We start from the raw sequence: 24280 nt of genomic DNA on the forward strand, positions 1-24280 counted from the left end.
AGTAAATTTCTCTTAACTTAGTTACAGTGTATAATTAACAAGAATAGAAAGGTTGAAATATAACATCAAACTAAGCTTACAAAACCTTTATAATAACTCTTTGAATATACGGTAAACCTCCGATTAATTCGAACACGCGGATAGTTCGAACACACATTTTTTTCAAGAAAAACAATAATTTTTAGCTCACCTGGTCCGAAGGACCAAGGTGAGCTTATGCCATACCGTGGCGTCCGTCGTCTGTCGTCCGTCCGTCGTCCGTCATCCGTCTGTCCGTCAACAATTGACTTCTTCTTCATAACCACTTATCAGAATTTGACCAAATTTGGTCAGAAGCATCCCTATGGGTAGGGGACTCAAAATTGTACAAATGATGGGGCTGACCCCCCAGGGGCCTGAAGGGTGGGGCCAAAAGGGGTCTATTTGGCTATATTGATATAAACAACTTCTTCTCTGAAACCGAGCAAAGGATATTGCTCCTATTTGCCTGGAAGCATCACTATGAGGTGGGGATTCAAAATTGTACAAATGGTGGTGCTGACCCCCTAGGGGCCTGAGGGGCGGGGCCAAAATGGGTCAATATAGCTATATTGATATTAACGACTTCTTCTCTGGAACCGAGCAATGGATATCACTCATATTTGCCTGGTAGCATCACTTTGGGGTGGGGATTCAAAATTGTACAAATGATGGGACTGACCCCCAGGGGCCTGAAGGGCGGGGCCAAATGTGTTCAATTGGGCTATGTTGATATTAACAACTTCTTCTCTGAAACCGAGCAAAGGATATTGCTCCTATTTGCCTGGAAGCATTACTATGAGGTGGGGATTCAAAATTGTACAAATGGTGCGGTGGTGCTGACCCCCTAGGGGCCTGAGGGGCGGGGCCAAAATGGGTCAATATAGCTATATTGATATTAACGACTTCTTCTCTGGAACCGAGCAATGGTTATCACTCATATTTGCCTGGTAGCATCACTTTGGGGTGGGGATTCAAAATTGTACAAATGATAGGACTGACCCCTAGGGGCCTGAGGGGCGGGGCCAAATGTGTTCAATTGGGCTATATTGATATAAACAACTTCTTCTCTGAAACCGAGCAAAGGATATTGCTCCTATTTGCCTGGAAGCATCACTATGAGGTGGGGATTCAAAATTGTACAATGGTGGTGCTGACCCCCTAGGGGGCCTGAGGGGCGGGGCCAAAATGGGTCAATATAGCTATATTGATATTAACAACTTCTTCTCTGGAACCGAGCAATGGATATCACTCATATTTGCCTGGTAGCATCACTTTGGGGTGGGGATTCAAAATTGTACAAATGATGGGACTGACCCCCTAGGGGCCTGAGGGGCGGGGCCAAATGTGTTCAATTGGGCTATATTGATATAAACAACTTCTTCTCTGAAACCGAGCAAAGGATATTGCTCATATTTGCCTGGTAGCAAGAATATGGGGTGGGGATTCAAAATTGTACAAATGGTGTGGCTGACCTCTGGGGGGCCTGAGGAGCGGGGCCAAGAGGGGTCAATTTGGGATATGAACAACTTCTCCTCTGAAACTAAGCAATGGATATCACTCATATTTGCCTGGTAGCAACCCCCTAGGGTAGGGATTCAAAATTGTACAAATGACAGGGCTGACCCCAGGGGACCTAAGAGGCGGGGCCAAAAGGGGTTATTTTGGCAGAATTGATATAAACAACTTTTTCTCTGAAACTTAGCAATGGATATCTTTAATATGTGACTGGTAGCATTCCCTTGGGTTAAGGATTCAAAATTGTACAAATGATGGGGCTGACCCCTTGGAGGCTGAGGGGCTGGGCCAAAAGGGGTCAATTTGGCTAAATTGATATGAACAACTTCTCTGAAACAGCTCATATTTGACTATTAGCATCCTATTGGGGTAGGGATTCAAAATTGTATAAAGGAAGGAGCTGACCCCCCAGGGGGCAGAGGGCAGGGTCAAAAGGGGTCAATTGGTCTAAACAAGATCTTCTCTGAAACTAAGCAATGGATATCATTCACATTTGTGTGGTAGCATCCCTATGGGGTCGCGCCAAAAGTCAATTTCATTTCATGGATTAATGCACCTTTTGGCATTTTTAGTATTAAAATAAAACCAATGTACATGTACCCATATAAAATGCTTATGATATATATTGACATAGCAATACCAGCGACAAATATACTTAAGCATCATTCTTGTTTCATATCTCATGAAACCAGGTGAGCGATACAGGCCCTCTGGGCCTCTTGTTTAGCTAGTAATAGTTCAAACTCTGGCTGTTTATAACTGACACCATTTCGGATAGTTCGAACTTGTCAAATGAAGAACGTAAAGTAAGATTTTTTTCCCCCGTAAACTCCATTGAAAGCTCGCGACGACTCGGCCCCGATGACCGGCCCAGAAAAAAATGCCAAGATTTAAATTTGATCAGCAAGCACGTTTAGCGCTAGGTTATTAGATTGTATGCATGATCATTAGAATGCGTCTGTGATTTAATATATGCCACATATTTTAGCGTTAATTAATTTTTTTTTACATTCCAAAATACACCACGCACAAGACAACTGGTTGCAAATTTAGGCCCCGACAATGTATAAATAACATGCGATATTTGTATTCACGCTGTATGGCAAACTAAGAAATCGTCCGTGTATTTTCACATATAACTAGTGTTAACTTAGCATTATGATTATTTAATTGTGACTGGACATCTCTTAAGTATTGCCAATCAAGGTATTACCTGAAAACCTGCGATCTCACGCTAGGTAAGCAGGCCATGCGAGGTGTCGCTTGCGGTAAAGTTGAAAGGATCGGCTGCCCGATCGTGCCGAGTGACGTGAAGAGCATTCATATCCAGTCAAAACAATTCACAGGTGTCCCAATTAGTGATGGATAAGTTTGCAGGTATCAACTATGTTTGGTAGATAATACGACTGGGCATATTTCAAAGCAGACATGTTGATGTTCTGACCTAATTTTACCAACATATATCGCATATTTTTACAGTAGTGCTTTCGTAAACGCAACAGGTTATGTAGACTGCTTTCGATGTATTAAAGAGACCATTTATTACAATAATATAGCGATGGTTTCTGATTCAGATAAAAAATATAACCATGCAAAGATTATACTGTACAAATGTTTAACTTTTGTGTCACAAATGAAACGTGTACTGTACTGTTTTGGGGCCCACTGTAGCTACACATTAACCATAATAATTATTGCGAAATGAAGAATGTTTTAACAAACAATTAACATTGAATTAAATAAAATACTGTCATTTTACTTTCCTTACAAATGTGCCATTGTTCAGACTGCCGTTATTACGTATCAGATTTACGATGGATGTGTTTGTGTCTAATGATTTTAATACTCTGTCGAGATTTTCGCCAATTTTGACTCGAATAGTTCGAACTCACGCTTATTTTCTGAAGCATAATTTCGAATAATTCGAACTGGTTCGTCACTATTTATTTAATTTTGTTCGAACTAACCGGAGGTTTACCATAACTGCTTGATATAGCCTAATATATACAGTACAGGTAAAAATCACAGGTAGCCTTGGGTACTGCCCATTACCTGTATGGGGGTTTTGCTGTTCATACCTCTTAGGGTGTAGTGCACTACTAGTTTAAACATAGTGCACTAGGTGTAAAGGTTAGCTTACACTCAAACTGCATTCGTAACCCTGCCTAAATGTAGTTTTGGTATTCAATATTTTTTTATTAATGTGAATGTACCAATTTTCAGCATGTAGCTGAACTAGCCTACATTTAGTGTATATTGGAGAGTTGGCATCAATAATGTCACAGAGTCCCGACTGTATTATAACTGATTAGATCTGACTGAAACCTTACAAATTTTATTTTCATCCTGTAATAGCATCCAAGATACATGTAGATCAGCTTATTTCCAATTTCATTTAGGATCTTACAGAAACAATTTATACAATCATTTCAAAACCGCTCCTAACTTTTCACATTATTTGCAGTTAATTCCTAAATCTATATTCATGTATAAACCAAGTAATCAACTTTAAACTTAAAAGTTACTTTTTCGCAGTAAACAAGAGTGTTCATTTACAGTACTTTGATCTATATATGTCTCTGATTTAAGTAACCCAGTAAATACAACTGTATTAAATATCTTTCTGTTCCAGTTTATGACATGGAGACATGCCCATGGTGTGTAGCAGCAGAGAAGGAACTTCTTAAGGTGAACACTATGCCAGATCTATATGACCATGGTATGACTTAATTACCTCCCCTTGAACAAATCTTTTTTTAATTGTGTTTGTGGTTTAATGGAATTCTCTTGCTGTTAACTTTAATTTTTATCATATATGAAGTCTTGATCCTTAAATAACTGATATCTTTTTCAAAATACATTACATACATTCCATCCATTAACAATTGACTTCTTCTTCATAACCACCGATCGGAATTTGACCAAATTTGGTCAAAAGCATCCCTATGGGGTGAGGACTCAAAATTGTACAAATGGTGGGGCTGACCCCCCGGGGGTCTTAGGGGCAGTGCCAAAAGGGGTCAATTTGGCTAAATTGATATAAACGACTTCTTCTCTGAAACTAAGTAATGGATATCGCTCATATTCGCCTGGTAGCATCCCCTTGGGTTTGGGATTCAAAATTGTACAAATGACGAGGCTGATCTTCCTGGGGGCTGAGGGGCGGGGTCAAAAGGGGTCAATTTGGCTAAATGATATAAAACAAATTCTCCTATGAAACTAAGCATTGGATATAGCTCATATTTGACTGTGAGCATCCCTTTGGGGTCGGGATTCAAAATTGTACAAATTGTGGGGCTAACCCCCCGGGGGGCTGGTGGGTGGGGCCAAAAGGGGTCAATTTGTCTAAATTGATATAAATAACTTCTTCTCTGAAACAAAGCAATGGATATCGCTCATATATGCCTGGTAGCATCCCTTTGGGGCAGGGATTCAAAATTGTACAAATGACAGTGGTTAGGATTCAAAATAGCCCCCCGGTATGCTGATGGGTGGGGCCAAAAGAGGTCAATTTGGCTTAAAATAAACAACTTCTTCTCTGAAACTTAGCAATGGATATCGCTCATATTTTCCTGGTAAGTACCTCCTTGGGGTAGGGATTCAAAATTGTACAAAGAGGGGCAGAGCCAGAAGGGGTCAGTTTGGCAGAATTAATATACATGTAAACAACTTCTTCTCTGAAACTAAGCAATCAATATCTCTCATATTTGACTGCCTGCATCCCCTTCATACTGACCACTCGTGTACTGTAGCCTTGATACTGACCACAGTATTTTTCTGTTCTGTAGCCTTGATACTGACCATAGTATTTTTCTGTTCTGTAGCCTTGATACTGACCATAGTATTTTTCTGTTCTGTAGCCTTTATACTGACCATAGTATTTTTCTGTTCTGTAGCCTTGATACTGACCATAGTATTTTTCTGTTCTGTAGCCTTTATACTGACCATAGTATTTTTCTGTTCTGTAGCCTTGATACTGACCATAGTATTTTTCTGTTCTGTAGCCTTGATACTGACCATAGTATTTTTCTGTTCTGTAGCCTTGATACTGACCATAGTATTTTTCTGTTCTGTAGCCTTGATACTGACCATAGTATTTTTCTGTTCTGTAGCTATTCTGATCATCAAGTGTGAGGATCCAGGGACAGCTGTAAAATATGGCGTAACAACAGTACCTCAGGTGGTCTACTTCAGAGACGGGGTGCCAGCTCTTTTTGAGGGTAACATTACAGGGGTTATACGATTGTACCCTTTTCAGTCTGGTTACAGTGTGTTGTCAAATTGTATTGAAACAAACTTTGGTTGAAATATTATATATCTGCAAACATATATTTATCTTTAAATTTTTTGTAAAAGGAAATGAAAAACAACAGTAAAAATGGATATACTTTCAGGCAATTGCATGTTAATTCTTTCTATCTTTTACCTGTTACAACAATAATTACCTTATTTACAGTTCCTCAAAATGCTCGAGAGATCCGGACAATGGATGTGGAGATTTTTGTGGAGGAGGCTCAGCAGGTAGCAATAAAGACACTCGATGATGACAGCTTTGAGCACCTGACACAGGCCGCAACAGGGGCAACCACAGGGGACTGGCTGATCATATTGTATGTAATGGGGGACACCACAGGGAACTGGCTGATCATGTAATGGGGGACACCACAGGGAACTGGCTGATCATGTAATGGGGGACACCACAGGAAACTGGCTGATCATGTAATGGGGGACACCACAGGAAACTGGCTGATCATGTAATGGGGGACACCACGGGGAACTGGCTGATCATATTGTACGTAATGGGGGACACCACAGGGAACTGGCTGATCATGTAATGGGGGACACCACAGGGAATTGGCTGATCATGTAATGGGGGACACCACAGGAAACTGGCTGATCATGTAATGGGGGACACCACGGGGAACTGGCTGATCATGTAATGGTGAACACCACAGGGGACTGGCTGATCATGTAATGGGGGACACCACAGGGAACTGGCTGATCATATTGTACGTAATGGGGGACACCACAGGGAACTGGCTGATCATATTGTACGTAATGGGGGACACCACGGGGAACTGGCTGATCATGCAATGGGGGACACCAATAGATCCTTTTCAAAATCACCTCTTGATACCAATAGAAATGGTAAAGTACGGAATCAATCCTTCTTTATTATACAGTGCAACTTCCTAAAACCGAATCTTCAAAAAACCAAACACCTCTGAATACCGAACGAATTGTCATTGTGCGGAATTGGTCCTTCTTTATTATAGTATTAAAAAACTTCCAAATACTGATTCTTCTGAATTCCGAACACCGGACTGATCCTGTTAAAATATGCCAAAAATTACTTCTGAAAACCGGCCTTACCTGAGCGATTATGACACGAGGTCAGGTCAGTCAACCGTGAAACAATACCTGAGACGGGTATTGTGTGAAGCCTAATTGTCTCGGGGACCTACGTATACATGTAGGTGATTTGTACAGGTATCCAATATATACCCCAATGGGGCATTATGATTGTAGGCCTAGTGTATAATCAACACGACAATTATGAAACAATGCCACACTTCATTGAAGCACGTAGGTTTGTTTATCTTCTCAATGGAAGTAGAACTAGAAGCCCAATCACGAGTTTCGCATCTAATTTAAATGAGGCCCAAGGGGGTTATTAACGTCAGGATGCCTTTGGCACCTGCCGTTTTAGTCGTGGTGGGTAAATTTTGTTAGTGACACTTTTGTTTCCGGCTAACAACTTCTCTTTTCTGTAATACAAATGATATACATCCGCAGCCTAATATAGTTCCAATTTAACAGCAATTATTGACACGATGGTTCCCGTGTTTACTGCAATTATTAAAAATAGAGTATGAATGTTTGGTGTTCTATACTATTATAGATTTTAAATATAGACATTTTCTTCATCAGTATATGGAGTTTTGTTGGCGTAGGATTACGTAGTTCTGTCTCAATCCTGCCTTGAAAACGAAAGTAAAAAAAATCAGTTTGATCGTCGTGGAAATTAACATGCGCTAAAACCAACCGTGTTTACGTAGTATTAAATAAGATTATTATTTGTTTATTAGCTCACCTGGTCCAAAGGACCAAGGTGAGCTTATGCCATACCGTGGCGTCCGTCGTCCGTCCGTTCGTCAACAATTGACTTATTTGACTTCTTCTTCATAACCGCTGATCAGAATTTGAACAAATTTGGTCAGAAGCATCCCTATGGGTAGGGGACTCAAAATTGTACAAATGATGGAGCTGACCCCCTGGGGGCCTCTGGGGCGGGGCCAAAAGGGGTCAATTCGACTATATTGATATAAACGACTTCTTCTCTGAAACAAAGCAATGGCTATCGCTCATATTTGCCAGGTAGCATCACTATGGGGTGGGGATTCAAAATTGTACAAATGAAGGGGCTGACCCTCCAGGGGCCTGAGGGGCGGGACAGTTGGTAAATCCGGCTCTATTGATAAAAAGGACTTCTTCTCTGAACCCAAGCAATGGCTATCGCTAGTATTTGCCTGGTAGTATCATTATGGGATGGGGATTCAAAATTGTACAAATGATGGGGCTGACCCCCCAGGGGCCTGAGGGGCGGGGCCGAATGTGGTCAATTTGGCTATATTGATATAAACAACTTCTTCTCTGAAACCAAGCAATGGCTATTGCTCATATTTGCCCGGTAGCATCATTATGGGGTGGGGATTCAAAATTGTACAATTGATGGGGCTGACCCCCCAGGGGCCTGAGGGGCGGGGCCAAATGTGGTAAATCCGGCTATATTGATATAAACGACTTCTTCTCTGAAACTGAGCAATGGCTATCGCTCGTATTTGCCTGGTAGCATCATTATGGGGTAGGAATTTGAAATTGTACGAATGATGTGGCTGACCCCCCTGTGGGCTGAGGTGCGGGGCCAAAAGGGGTCAGTTTTACAAAATTGAAATAAACGAGTTCTGCTCTGAAACTGAGCAATGGATTTTGCTCATATTACCCGGGTAGCATCCCTATGGGATGGGGATTCAAAATTGTACAAATGGTGGGCTGCCAGGGGGCTTAGGGATGGGGCCAAAAGGGGTCAATTTGGCTAAATTGATTTAAACAACTTATTCTCTGAAACTAAGCAATGGTTTGACTGGTAGCATCCTATTAGGGTAGGGATTCAAAATTGCATAAAGGAAGGAGCTGACCCCCAAGGGGGTAGAGGTCAGGGTCAAAAGGGGTCAATTGGTCTAAACAAGTTCTTCTCTGAAACTAACCAATGGATATCACTCACATTTGTTTGGTAGCATCCCTCTGAGGTCGCGGATTAATGCACTTTTTCGAATTTTCAGTATTGAAATAAAACCAATGTACATGTACCCATATAAAATGCTTATGATATATATTGACATAGCAATACCAGCGACAAATATACTTCAGCATCATTCTTGTTTCATTTCTCATGAAACCAGGTGAGCGATACAGGCCCTCTGGGCCTCTTGTTTGAAAAGAATATAACGATTATGTTCCGTGACTGATGCACTGGCGTCTTGTTTGTCAAAACTGTAGGCTTATATATGTCTCGTCGGACAGCGTGACCAGTTTTCTATCGGATGTAAAATATTTGCATTTTTGATGTTACTAGGGGTCATAAAATAGATGTTTGCTAGGCCTAATTAACATCTTATAATATAAATTTTAAAAACCTTATGCTATGTACATCTTGGATTTTATCTCAGCATGTTGTAAATAGACCGATTTGTCCTTAAGTTGATTTTTTTTCAAAGTTTGCAAGCAGCTTTACTGATTCAGAATTAAATCGAAGTATATCAATAATCTTCCACAAACGTTAAAGAAAATGGTCAGGGAAAGAACTATACTCAGCTTTTGGAAAGTTTTCAGCAGATAAATGTTATACATGTTTTCTTGAATATATATATAGAATAGGAATAAGCAGATTAAGACATTTCATTTGATACAAATGTAGCTGTCTGACTGTAAAATTTCCTTATTTTTAGCTCACCTGCCCGAAGGGCAAGTGAGCTTATGCCAGGTGCGGCCGTCTGGCGTCAACTTTTTCATTTAAACAACTTCTTCTTAATAACCAAGAGGCCCAGGGACTTGATATTGGGCCTGTATCATGCTGGGGTGAAGGGCTACTAAGTTTGTTCAAATAAATGACCTTGACCTTCATTCAAGGTCACATGGGTCAAATAGGCTATAATCTTCAAACGACTTCTTCTCAATAACCAAAAGGCCCAGGGACTTGATATAGGGCCTGTAGCATGCTGGGGTGAAGGGCTACCAATTTTGGTGAAATAAATGACCTTGGCCTTCATTCAAGGTCACATGGGTCAAATAGGCTATAATCTTCAAACGACATCTTCTCAATAACCAAGAGGCCCAGAGTCTTGATATTGGGCCTGTAGCATGCTGGGGAGAAGCGCTACCAAGTTTGTTCAAATAAATGACCTCGATCTTCATCCAAGGTCACATGGGTCAAATAGGCTATAATATTCAAACGGCTTCTTCTCAATAACCAAGAAGCATAGGGACTTGGTATTGGGTCTGTAGCATGCTGGAGTGAAGGGCTACAAAGTTTGTTCAAATAAATGACCTCGATCTTCATCCAAGGTCACATGGGTCAAATAGGCTATAATATTCAAACGGCTTCTTCTCAATAACCAAGAAGCATAGGGACTTGGTATTGGGTCTGTAGCATGCTGGAGTGAAGGGCTACAAAGTTTGTTCAAATAAATGTCCTTGACCTTCATTCAAGGTCACATGGGTCAAATAGGCTATAATCTTCAAACGACTTCTTTTCAATAACCAAGAGGCCCAGGGACTTGATATTGGGCCTGTCGCATGCTGGGGTGAAGGGCTACCAAGTTTGTTCAAATAAATGACCTTGACCTTCATTCAAGGTCACATGGGTCAAATAGGCTATAATATTCAAATGACTTCTTCTCAATAACCAAGAGGCCCAGCAACTTGATATTGGGCCTGTAGCATGCCAAGGTGAAGGGCAACCAAGTTTTTTGCAAATAAATGACCTTGACCTTCATTCAAGGTCACATGGGTCAAATAGGCTATTAACTTCAGACGACTTCTTCTCAATAACCAAGAGGCACAGGGACTTAATATTGGGCCTGTATCATGCTGGGGTGAAGGGCTACCAAGTTTGTTCAAATAAATAACCTTGACCTTCATCCAAGGTCACATTGGTCAAATAGGCTATAATCTTCACACAACTTCTTCTCTATAACCAAAAGGCCCAGGGACTTGATGTTGGGCCTGTAGCATGCTGGGGTGATGGGCTACCAAGTTTGTTCAAATAAATGACCTCAACCTTCATCCAAGGTCACATGGGTCAAATATGCTATAATCTTCAAACAACTTCTCAATAACCAAGAGGCCCAGGGACTTGATATTGGGCCTGTAGCATGCTGGGTAGAAGGGCTATCAAGATTGTTAAACAAAATGACTTGACCTTCATTCAAGGTCACATGGGTCAAATAGGCTATAATCTTCAAACGACTTCTTCTCAATAACCAAAAGGCCCAGGGACTTGATATTGGGCCTGTAGCATGCTGGGGTGAAGGGCTACCAAGTTTGTTCAAATATATGACCTTGACCTACATTCAAGGTCACATGGGTCAAATGGCTAAAATCTTTAAAAGACTTCTTCTCAAACACCAAGAGGCCCAAGGACTTGATATTGGGCCTGTAGCATGCTAAGAGCCAAGAGTCAACAAGACCCGATCTTAGGCCAATAGTATGCTGGAATAAAGGACTAGAAAATATATTGACATGAATAAACCTAGCTTACTCTGATATTTGAATAAAGTGGTTATCAGCATAGTATCTATAAAAATGACCTCAATCAACTGCAAATTTGCTGTAGAGCCAGGTGAGCGATACAGGCCCATTGTGTCTCTTGTATTATCTCGGACCCTGACGTTTCTCAGGGCCTTTGGCCCTTTGATTTTTGCATGGTCCTAAATGAAGCCCTTGATGTTTTTTAGACAATACCGATGTCGGAAATATGACCAATATCAACTGATCAATGATAATCAATATTGAAACAAAAACTCTTCACGCCCTTTCATATTATTTGATGTGTAAAATATTCTGTATAGGCCACATCCACATGACGAAGCTTCACCGGATGTAACAAAATGTAGGTCGATCATAAAGTGCAGTTGTACATGTAAAAATACTGTTTAAAACTACAATTATAGTTATTTGTTTTTCTTATATGATTATTATATGATATTATTCAGACAAACCAATTGTCTACGTACGTACGTGCAGGTTTGTAATCGGGTACTTTCTAACAAAACATTGTTCCAACCTATTATATCCCGAATTCGACCAGTCATTTTTCGATAAAACTTCTCCAACCGAACCCTCTGTAAACCGAACAAATATCCATGTCCCATGCATGTTTGGTTTATAGAGGTTCCACTGTAGTAACAAAAAACTTCTGATCCCTCTGAATTCCGAATACCCAAAATAACTTCTGTGAACCAGCCTATGCATACAAAAGACATCTCGCAGCATCATCCCCTTTATCAATTTTATTTCTTTTAAACAACCTAAATTAACTTGTTGCTGTAGAGCCAGGTGAGCGATACAGGTCCATTGGGCCTCTTGTATCAATCAGAAATTGTAAAGATATGATTAGACAACATGGGGGGGGTGGGTGCCGTTTACAATGTTTCAGAAGAAATGTTTGATGATCGCAACCAAAAAAAGCTTTAAAGGTTAATGAAGAATGATAGACAGTCGCTTTTGGACAATATCACAAAAAAAGTTTAATAATCATGCTCCCCAAAAAGTATCCAGGGGAACAGTTCAGATAAATTTAAATGAATTCTTGCGCAGTGTTTGGCTCTTTGCATCAAAACTGTGGATGACTATTGGAAAAGAATGATCTTTCCTGTTGAAATGGTCGTGATTTCGAAACTTAAAAAATTAAGGTGTGAAGAAAAGGCGCCGAAAAATGGAGACCACAATGGTGTTGGTCCACAGAGGGCCCGGTCAGTAATGGTCTGGGGCCGTAATACCCATGGTGGGGTGGGAACACTCGAATTTGTCGATGGAAACATAAACTTTGAGAAGTACATTGAGGTTCTTGAAAATAATTTATGGAATGTGATTGTGAAAAATTTCAGTGACAATGCTCCCTGTCACAAATCACAATTGATTGAAACCTGGAGGACTGATAACAGTCTACCAGCTGTGTTACAATGGCCAGCACAGAGAGTCCTGACCAAAGTCCAATGGAAAATACTTGGTTTCTCATAAAAATGCTTTAAAGCAATAACTTCTTAAGTCTGAACTGTGATGTATCTAGGGAAATGTACTTTTAATGTATGTTTAGAAGCTGTATAACAGCTTTAATACCAAGGCGTTGTAGGGAAGTGATTATCCCAAAGGGCAGTATATCCAAGTACTAGGGACATTCCATCTGTATCAGGTGCTGTACATAGAATTACAGGACATATTTTGGTTAGATACTGAGGTGATCATCTCAATTATTTTACTAGGATATCATTCATAAAATCTTTCTACACAGTATTACCATTTAAAAAAAAAAGATTGAATAAGAGATGTTTTTTTTTTTTACACTTTTGTCTTTTTAGTTACCGACCATCTTGTGATAGCCATCTTTCTGCAGTTGAAGGGGCAGGCATTAAGTAAGTATATTTCAAAATAAATGTATACTATTAGATTGACAATTGAGGTTGTTCAGCTAAAAATGTTTGTTTATAACATTAAATATGTTTGATTATCTCTGGTTCCTCTATTCACTGTTATACACTCTTAAAATTTTGACAGAAAATATTATCACATTGTCCATCAATTCATTGTTAACTTTGATTTCATCTCAGGGACTTATTACTTTGAACACTTGACGGATATATGACAGTTTGTGTAGTTATACATTTCTCAGTAGAATGATAATTAAGTGTTTAAACTTTGATCTAAGGGCGCTATGGCCTTTCAATCTCAATCTAACATCAATGTTACTGAAATTATGAAAAACCTTCGGGAAAGTTACCTATTTGAAACATAAAATCCAAGTTTGATGCCCAAACTTTTAAATAACATAAACACTATCCATATTGAAGAAGTATATTTATCTAAATTGAATAGAAATACAATGTAATTATTCATTCCTCTTAGATGTGATTTTACTGTTTGAATGCAGACAGCAAAAACTAACACATTTTGAAAAATGTCTGCATTTCAATAAAATCAGGTGAAAATTGAATTACCTTGATCTGTTTCAGGTTGAGACACAAAATGAATGTTGCAAAAATAAATCTTGATGGGAGTCCTCGTCTCGAAAAACGTTTCAAAATTAAGGACTGTCCTACAACGTATTTGTAAGTAAAGAATTATTTCCCCTTCAAAATTAAGGAGTGTCCAAGAATGTTCTTGTAGTTCAAGGATTATCTCCCCTTCAAAATTAAGGAATGTCCTACAATGCCCTTACGGTTAAAGGGTGATCTCTCTTTCAATATCAAGGATTGTCCTACAACATACTTATAAATAAAGGATTATCTCCTCTTCAAAATTATGGGCTGTCCAACAATGTACTTCTAATTTAAGCATTATTTCCTATTTAAATCAAGGGCTATTATGCATTTAAAGTGTACCTGGAAAGATTTGCTATATTTGTTTTAGAGTAATTGCGATTTTTCTCGAAAACACACCTGAAGCCCAAAGCCGTTGACCTCGTTTCGATGACCTCTGACCTGTGACGTCACAGGTTTAACGGGTCAGAGCCACCATATAGGAAATATATAGAAACTAACGTGAGCTATAATCTTCAAACGACTTCTTCTCAATAACCAAGAGGCCCAGGGACTTGATATTGGGCCTGTAGCATGCTGGGGTGATGGGCTACCAAGTTTGTTCAAATAAATGACCTCGACCTTCATCCAAGGTCACATGGGTCAAATATGCTATAATCTTCAAACAACTTCTCAATAACCAAGAGGCCCAGGGACTTGATATTGGGCCTGTAGCATGCTGGGTAGAAGGGCTATCAAGATTGTTAAACAAAATGACTTGACCTTCATTCAAGGTCACATGGGTCAAATAGGCTATAATCTTCAAACGACTTCTCAATAACCAAGAGGCCCAGGGACTTGATATTGGGCCTGTAGCATGCTGGGGTGAAGGGCTACAAAGTTTGTTCAAATAAATGACCTTGACCTTCATTCAAGGTCACATGGGTCAAATAGGCTATAATCTTCAAACGACTTCTTCTCAATAACCAAGAGGCCGAGTGACTTGATATTGGGCCTGTAGCATGCTGGGGTGAAGGGCTACCAAGTTTGTTCAAATAAATGACCTTGACCTTCATTCAAGGTCACATGGGTCAAATAGGCTATAATCTTCAAACGACCTCTTCTCAATAACCAAGAGGCCCAGGGACTTGATATTTGGCCTGTAGCATGCTGGGGTGAAGGGCAACAAAGTTTGTTCAAATAAATGACCTTGACCTTCATTCAAGGTCATATGAGTCAAATAGGCTATAATCTTCAAACGACTTCTTCTCAATAACCAAGAGGCCCAGGGACTTGATATTAAGCCTGTAGCATGCTGGGGTGAAAGGCTACAAAGTTTGTTCAAATAAATGACCTTGACCTTCATTCAAGGTCACAGGGGTCAAAAAGGCTAAAATCTTTAAACAACTTCTTCTCATTAACCAAGAGGCCCAGTGACTTGATATTGGGCATGTAGCATGCTGGGGTGAAGGGCTACCAATTTTGTTCAATAAATGACCTTGACCTACATTCAAGGTCACAGGGGTGAAATCGGCTTAAATCTGTAAACAATATTTTTTGCGTTAGCCAAGAGCCTCCAAGACCTGATATTAGGCCAATAGAATGCTGGAATGAAGGACTAGAAAATTTTCAATATGAATAAAACTAGCTTACAATGATATTTGAATAAAGAGGTAATCAACATAGTATCTTCAGAAATGACCTCAATCAACTTCAAAGTTGCTGTAGAGCCAGGTGAGCGATACAGGCCCATTGGGCCTCTTGTAGTAATGAATAAGAAATGGTAAACACATAACTAATATACATTAATTGGTGACTGATTATTGGATCATGTATAGCATCCATCTGTATGTCTCTTGTATAACACATCAGTCTGACTGTTATCCAAGCGGACATTTTCACTAGAATTTAATTTTCTCAAAATTTCAAACTTATATCGTTGGAATCCGACTTCTTGTCGGCAATATTCACCAAAGTCATCAACCTCAAATCTCACGTCCAGATCGTATTCAGACATGTCTGTTCACACTGTCGTCTATACTGCTGACCACCATTTCAGTTACTCCGTAAAACCTGTGACGTCATAGACTGAAGAGTTCTAGATCAGCGTGACTGACCTATATGCTGATTAGCAGTTGACCGACCGGTTCAAAATGCGTAGTTCGATGTGCGATTATCTTGGCACTCGGCCAACAGATTTGGATGCGGTTTGTGTCATTCTTCTTTTGTGTTTACATAGAATAATAACATATTTGAATACTTTTTTTGTTCCGGGTACACTTTAAGGAATGTCCTACAACATGCTTATGATTGAATGATTATCTCCCTTCAAATTAAGAATTATCCCCCCCCCCCCCCCCTTTCTGTTCAAACATCTTATGTTATTTACTTCACAGTTAAAAATGGGATTGAGGAATATAGCAAGTGAAGCAAAGCCATGGTAAATAGGTATGGTCTAGAGAAATCAGAAACTTACTGCATATCCCTCAACCCCATACTGTAACTGTTTTATCATACCAAGATAGACTGGGGAGATCATTCAACTCTAAAAAACAACTTGTAAAAGAAAGGCGGTATAGCTGTGTTCTGTCAATATGATGACAATGGAGTCATATCTGAGAGTGCCAATTGAAACGTACAGGCTATGTTGACCAAGTTTGTTAAAAATGGTGACAAACTAAATGGGCTCGAATTTGACTTGGCAAATGATTTTTCTCTTGGGGTACCCTGGTTTCTTGTCTGAATAGAATGTTTTTGTTAACCATATCCTTCTTCATTCTGAATTTTAACTTAAATTTTGTTCAAAGTTGTTTTGACCACCTTTATCTAAAACAGTAAAGCTGTCATCAGTACAAAGAAGGTGCCTTCTATACAAGCTCTATCCACCTCCCACTTCATTTGGCAGTTGACTGCAAGTTTCGTAACAAGATCTGTCCACCTCTTGTATCACTTGGCAACTGACGGTGTGTTCTGAAATAAGCTCCACCTTACTCTAGCTTGATTGGCAGGTGTGTTTTAGTTCAGCATAGTGCTTAATTCTCGGACTAACACATACAGGGCTAAAACACAGCTAAGCAAAGTCAAGGAACAAAAATCAGTTACCAATAAATAGAGTAAATAGTAGAGGTATCTTAGATTATTAGGTCACCTGAGACAAAGTCTCAAGTGACCTATTCTAATCGCCTTCGTCCATCCGTAAACAATTTACATTTTCAACTTCTTCTCCAAAACCACTGAACCAAATTCAGTGAAATTTGGCAGGGAGCCTCTATGGCTAGAGGTCAACTAAAATTGTGAATTATATGGTCCCCATCCCCAGGGGCCTGAGGGGCAGGGCCAAAAAGGGTCAAATTGACTAAAACTTCAAAAATCTTCTTCCTACTCTCAGATAAGGTGGAATCAAACACTCTTCATAGATGAAAGGGTCTTAAGGTGCTTTACCAAAATTGTGAATTTCATGACCCTGGGGTCTCACGTTTGCCCCTTGGGAGGGGGTAAACTTTACTATAGTTTATATAGGGAAATCACATTTTTGACTATTAATTGTTGGATTTGTAAATTGTATTGGAATTCATTCTAACTTGGTTCAAATTATCAGCATGGGATGACAGTTTGATGGTATGTATATTTTGGCCCAGGTTGACCCCCAAGGGCTGAGGGGCGGGGCCAAAATAGGCCAAATTAACTGAAATTTCAAAAATCTTCTTTTCTTCTCTCAGATAATATGGTAGAATTAAATAGTCTTCATAGATGGAAGGGTCTTAATGTGCTTTACCAAAAATGTGAATTTCCTAGCCCTGGCGTCTCACATTTGCCCCATGGGAGGGGATAAACTTTACTATAGTTATAGGGAAATCACATTTTTGACTATCATTTGTTTTATTTGTTTTGAAATTCATTCTAAATATGTTAACATTATCAGCATGGGATGGCAGTTTGATGGTATGTACATGTTGGCCCTGGTTGACACCCAGGGGCTGGTGGGCAGGGTCAAAAAGGGTCAAATTGACTGAAATTTCAAAAATCGTCTTCTCTACTCTCAGATATGGTAGAATCAAATTCTCTTCATAGATGGGTCTTAAGTAGAACGAATATTCATACCCTGCCTACACTGCTCTCCGGCAGGGTATGAAGTCCCTCCCATTGCCGATAGTGTAGCAAGCCCCGATGTGATTCACATCGGGCAGTATTAGCAGTGGTAAAAATTTTCTCGGATAAAAATACACATGTAAATTGATGATTCTGGTATCTATTATGAATATTCAAGCAACAAACCTGCACATTACTTCAAATGTTTGACAATAAATAGTAAAATCCAAAACGAGCAAGACACACGGAGATATCGGTTCAAACATACCGCCATCTTTGATACAAGTGTAAAGGTCAATTTCCTTATAAGGAAATCAAAATAAATTGATGCTAATGAGGTTTCCCGCGAGATTTCAACAGAAAAACAGATTCGGAGTAATATATCTCGGTAAGGAAGGTCAATTCATTCTGAAATTATTTAATTACGCAAAGTAAGATTCGCTTTCTTCACAAGAGTTACAAAAGAGTGGTTAAATATCTCTGATCATGTATTTATTTATCGTAGTAGCTTCATCCATATATGGATCACGGGTTCCATATTTGGGTTAGAATCCTCGCGAGAGTTCTTCGAGAAGTATCATGGCGGATCACAGAGACAACTCCGAGCAGTATGATATCAGAATATGCGAATTAAAGATTTCTAGATTAGACGGTAGGCTAATACATTGCAAAATTGTATTAGAAATGTTTAATTATACGAACTATTACTCCAAAGTTAAACGATATCCGCTATTTGAAGCATTTTCGAGGTTCACTGTTTTGCTACATTACGAGCAATGGGAGGGAATCGTAGCTCTGACGACGACCATCTGTCAGAAATTGTCCGTCCGTCGTCCAGAGCTACGTTATCGCAGCTAGGTCTTAAGGTGCTTTACCAAAATTGTGCATTTCATGACCCTGGGGTCTCATGTTTCCCCCTGGGGAGGGGGTAAACTTTACTATAGTTTATATAGGGAAATCACATTTTTGACTATTATTTGTTGGATTTCTATTGGAATTCATTCTAACTTGGTTCAAATTATCAGCTTGGGATAACAGTTTGATGGTATGTACATGTTGGCCCTGATTGACCCACAGAGGCTGATGGGCGAGGCCAAAATGAGTCAAATTAACTGAAATTTTAAAAATCTTCTTCTTACAACCTAAATAAGGTAGAATTAAATACTCTTCACAGATGGAAGGATCTTAATGTGCTTTACCATAATTGTGAATTTCCTAGCCCTGGTGTCTCACGTTTGCCCCATGGGAGGGGATAAACTTTACTATAGTTATAGGGAAATCACATTTTTGACTATCATTTGTTTATTTGTTTTGAAATTCATTCTAAATCTGTTAACATTATCAGCATGGGATGACTGCTTAATGGTATACACATGTCAGCCCTGACTGATCCCTTAGACTGATGGGTCAGGCCAAAAAGTGTCAATCAAATTTACTGCAATATTTCAAAAATCAGGTGACCGTTAAGGCCCATGGGCCTCTTGTATTAACAATTATTTATTATCATCACTCTGTTTCCAGTTTCCGACTTGGACGCATGTACCACTATTTCTCAGAGGATCCCGATCAGTATCGTGTGCACCAACTCATTAGTTTTGTTTCTACCTGGTACAAAAATGTCAAGGCAGAGAGTGTACCTATAGAGCCGACAGCTTTGTAAGTAAAAATGTTGTCAACATAGAGCCGACAGCTTTGTAAGTAAAAATGTTGTATACACGGAACTGATATAACAAATTTCATTACCAAGAAAGTGCTAAAGGGATCTTTTTCAAATTTCCAATGTAAGTTCCCCTTGGTCCTTTGTTATGCATGTTGCATTTTGGGACCAATTGAAAAACAACATGGCGCACAGGTCACCATCTGACAATTTTTTTGACATTTGAAGTTTGTTATCATTATTTCTCAAAAAGTACTTAAGGGATCTTTCTCATATTTCATAGGCAAGTTCCACTTGGTCTTTAGTTATACATAGTGCATAATGAGACTGATCAGAAGACAACATGGCCAACAGGCAGCCATCTTGGATCTTGACAATTGAATCTTCGTTTCTTAAAATACTAAATCGCTATTATGGGTCTTTCTCAAATTTGAATGTAGAGATTCCCATTTGTCTCAAGTTGTGCATGCAAATCTGATTGAAAGAACTAAATGTACGACAAAGGGTATAGCTATCTTGGATTTTGACAATTGCAGGATTTTGACAATTGCAGGATTTTGACAATTGCAGGATTTTGGCAATTGCAGGTTGCTTCCACTAAATAGTCTTCATTATAAGTTATTCAATGTTTTGAAAGAAGAGAAAAGATCAGTCTTTCATGTGACTGATATGGACTATTCAATGGTGGGCGCCAATTAGATCCCTCTTGCATCTGTTCTTGTAGTATACAGTAAATCGTTGGTAGCATACAGATTTTCTTGGTAACATAAACCTTTTCTGTTTTGATAAACATACAGTTTTTCTATAACACACAGTATTTCTATGGCATACAGTTTTTCTATGGTAACACGTACAGTATCTCTGTAGTAGCGTACAGTATTTTTTATAATATACAGTATTTCTATGGTAACAAACAGTATCTCTGGTGACATGTAGTATTTCTATGGTAACATGTAGTATTTCTATGGTAACATACAGTATTTCTATGGTTACAGTACATTCAGTTTTTGCATGGTAATATACAGTAGGTTTTTGGTAATACAATATTTCTTTGGTAATTAAACATATTTTTTCAATGGTCATTTGCAGTATTTCTATGGTAACATGCAGTATATGGTAACATACAGTATTTCTATGGTAACATGCAGTATATGGTAACATGCAGTAATATGGTAACATGCAGTATATGGTAACATACAGTATTTCTATGGTAACATGTATTATATGGTAACATACAGTAGTTCTATGGAAACATGAAGTATATGGTAACATACAGTATTTCAACGGTAGCATGCAGTATATGGTAACATACAGTATTTCTACGACAACATGCAGTATATGGTAACATACAGTATTTCTACGGTAACATGCAGTATATGGTAACATACAGTATCTTACGACAACATGCAGTATATGGTAACATACAGTATTTCTACACAACATGCAGTATATGGTAACATACAGTATTTCTACGACAACATGCAGTATATGGTAACATACAGTATTTCTACGACAACATGCAGTATATGGTAACATACAGTATTTCTACGGTAACATGCAGTATATGGTAACATACAGTATTTCTACGACAACATGCAGTATATGGCAACATACAGTATTTCTATGGTAAAATGTAGTTTATGGTAACATACAGTATTTCTATGGTAACATGGTATTTTATAATCAGTGTTATTCCCTTTACTGTTTGTTGTAGTGATGCACTTACAGAAGGTATAGCTGATTATTTAAAGGTGAGTGAACTTCTTTCGCCTCTATCAATTTTCTCAATGAATTCTAAGTAACTTTAATTTTATGTGTAGATTAATTAGTGATATGTAACGGATTCACATGAAATTTTGGGAGTTTTCTTGTCCCTTGATTATAATGAATAAGGATTTGACCATGTCGGTGTCGTTGATGAATCTGAGATACTTCTACTGGAGTACATGCTCTTATTCTTCTTTCATGTTTTGAAGCGTCTCCAAGTAAAACCTTTATTATTTTGTTTGTATTTTGCCCACATTTTGTTCATTTTAAGTTACAGTTTCAGATTTATCTTAAGTTGGTATTCTCAAATATTTTAATGAGCATTACTGTTACAGCAATTTTATTTATAGTGTACTTGTATAACAGATAACGACCCAGATATCTTAACCTACAATATTATCAGCTCATGTTAAATCTCCAGGTCATTATCCATTATATCCTACAATACTGGAGCTAATGTTCAAAATGAAACCTTCAGTGTAAGGTTATTGAAAATTGAATCCACCTCTAAAAATAAGATACTGATTAGAGAATTATTGTGTTTATGAATTAAAAACTTACTGATCGACTGTTTCAGGACTTGATGCATGGTCCAAACAGGGGAAAGTTTCTGCTAGGACTTGGCTTCATTCTGGGGATTGTCTCCCTTGTCTTAGCTATTGTTGCGGCCACATGTCCCTGTCGGAGGAAGGAAGTTAAATTAGAATAATAAATTGATTTCTAAATTATTATTTAATTGAAACATCTGTGATTGAATCCTGTTTTTTCAACTTCTGTGAAATGGCTGAACAAATTTTCACTAGACAGACCAAAATATATCTTCAGTCACTGAATGTTTTTCGCCCATGGCAGTCATCTGTTGTCGTGTATGAACAAATAGGTCCAGAATTATGGTATTGGGATGGTAGCCTGTTGGTGTGAAGGGCTATACTTGCAAGTTTGTTCAAACGCATAACCTTGACATACTTCTCAGTAACAAAGAGGTCCAGGGTCATAATATTGTAGCATGCTTGGATGACCTATAGTCATCATGCTTCATCTGGCATCGTGCATAAACTTTTCATTCAAACAACTTCTTCTCAGTAACCAGAAATCCCAGGGTACTGATATTAGGCCAGTAGCATGCTTGGATAAATGGTCGGATTGTATCAATTGACAATTGGTTTTCTGTTGAAGTTATCTCCCTTTTACATACAATTGTTAAGTGTTGTTTTATCTTATTGATTATCAGACGATTACTAATTAATGGTCGGATGGTATCAATTGAAAATGATTCCTAGATATATCTTTATTGATAAGAAAGATAATATACCATATAAATATATTCCTATATAAAGATGATACACGGTTTTAGATAGAGCAAAATGTGCAATATGCATGTGAATGGTACTACTGGCGCCGAATAGCCCGACACATAAATAGCCAGCTACGAAATGTGCTCGTCAGCCGAATGGCCGGGAGGCCGTAATAGTGGACGTAAAAAAAACTCTTTACATAAATAAATAATATGCTTGAGGCAGATTGTCCTGCTGAAAAATGGGCGTGATTCTGACTGAAACTGGCAGGTTTCAATAAATCCCGGTAGCTACAAAGGCTCAACAAATAACTAGGATATCTTTGCACAGTACAAGCCATTGAAACAGAAACAAAGTTGTAGAGAAAACGACTAGATGCCTCTCTGGATACAGGGAGCGATTGAGAAGCCTTATGTTAAATAGTAATAGTAGATTATATCATGAGGGGCACATGACCTTAAGGATGGGGTGATGTAAGGAAAATTGGTTTTCTGTTGGAGTTATCTCCCTTTTACATACAATTGTTAAGTGCTGTTTTATCTTATTGATTATCAGACGATTACTAATTAATGGTCGAATTTTCTCAATTGAAAATGATTCCTAGATATATCTTTATTGATAAGAAAGATAATATACCATATAAATATATTTCTATATATAAAGATGATATACGGTTTTAGATAGAGCAAAATGTGCAATATGCAAATGAATGGTACTACTGGCTCGCCGAATAGCCCGACACATAAATAGCCAGCTACGAAATGTGCTCGTCAGCCGAACGGCCAGGAGGCCGTAATAGTGGACGTAAAAAAACTCTTTAAATAAATAATAATCTGGCAGGTTTCAAATCCCGGTAGCTACAAAGGCTCAACAAACAACTAGAATATCTTTGCACAATACAAGCCATTGCAAAGTTTGATCAAAATCCCTCCAAGAATGAAGCCGCTAGAGCACTGACAAACTTTGGGGTTACGTACAAGACGGACGGAGAGAGACCTTTAGTCCCACAGTTTCACTGACAGTGGACCTTATTCAAATCAAAATGCTGGAGGTGTTCTGACAATCAAAGACGGGAATAAACAAAGAAAAAAGTCCACCTCATTTTGTCAAGAATCTTTTCTTTTTCTTTTTAGCCCACCATCATCAGATGGTGGGCTATTCAAATCGCCCTGCGTCCGTGGTCCGTCGTCCGTCCGTCCGTCCGTCCCTCCGTCCGTCCCTCCGTCCGTAAACAATTCTTGTTATCGCTAATCCTCAAAAAGTACCTAAGGGATCTTTCTCCAATTTCATATGTAGGTTCCCCTTGGTGCCTAGTTATGCATATTGCATTTTGAGACCAATCGGAAAACAACATGGCCGACAGGCAGCCATCTTGGATTTTGACAATTGAAGTTTGTTATCGCTATTTCTGAGAAAGTACTGAAGGGATCTTTCTCAAATTTCATATGTAGGTTCCCCTTGGTGCCTAGTTATGCATATTGTGTTTTGAGACCAATCGGAAAACAACATGGCCAACAGGCAGCCATCTTGGATTTTGACAATTGAAGTTTGTTATCACTATTTCTGAGAAAGTACTGAAGGGATCTTTCTGCAATTTCATATATAGGTTCCCCTTGGTGCCTAGTTATGCATATTGCATT

General features: G+C 38.8%; 1 protein-coding gene across 1 annotated transcript in view; it reads left to right on the forward strand.

Moving 5' to 3' along the window:
* Positions 1–23736, forward strand: part of LOC117315755 (thioredoxin domain-containing protein-like) — a 32123-nt gene extending 8387 nt beyond the window's left edge. Inside the window, exons 2-9 of the mRNA XM_033870107.1 lie at positions 4169–4255; positions 5649–5756; positions 5993–6146; positions 13176–13229; positions 13827–13922; positions 19443–19577; positions 21293–21329; positions 21923–23736. Coding sequence (XP_033725998.1) covers positions 4169–4255; positions 5649–5756; positions 5993–6146; positions 13176–13229; positions 13827–13922; positions 19443–19577; positions 21293–21329; positions 21923–22054 — 803 coding nt within the window. The 3' untranslated portion in view covers positions 22055–23736. The remainder of the gene's footprint in view (positions 1–4168; positions 4256–5648; positions 5757–5992; positions 6147–13175; positions 13230–13826; positions 13923–19442; positions 19578–21292; positions 21330–21922) is intronic.
* The last annotated feature ends 544 nt before the right edge of the window (positions 23737–24280 follow it).

Source organism: Pecten maximus, chromosome 17 (assembly GCF_902652985.1).
Source record: "Pecten maximus chromosome 17, xPecMax1.1, whole genome shotgun sequence".
NCBI classification, from domain to species: domain Eukaryota; kingdom Metazoa; phylum Mollusca; class Bivalvia; order Pectinida; family Pectinidae; genus Pecten; species Pecten maximus.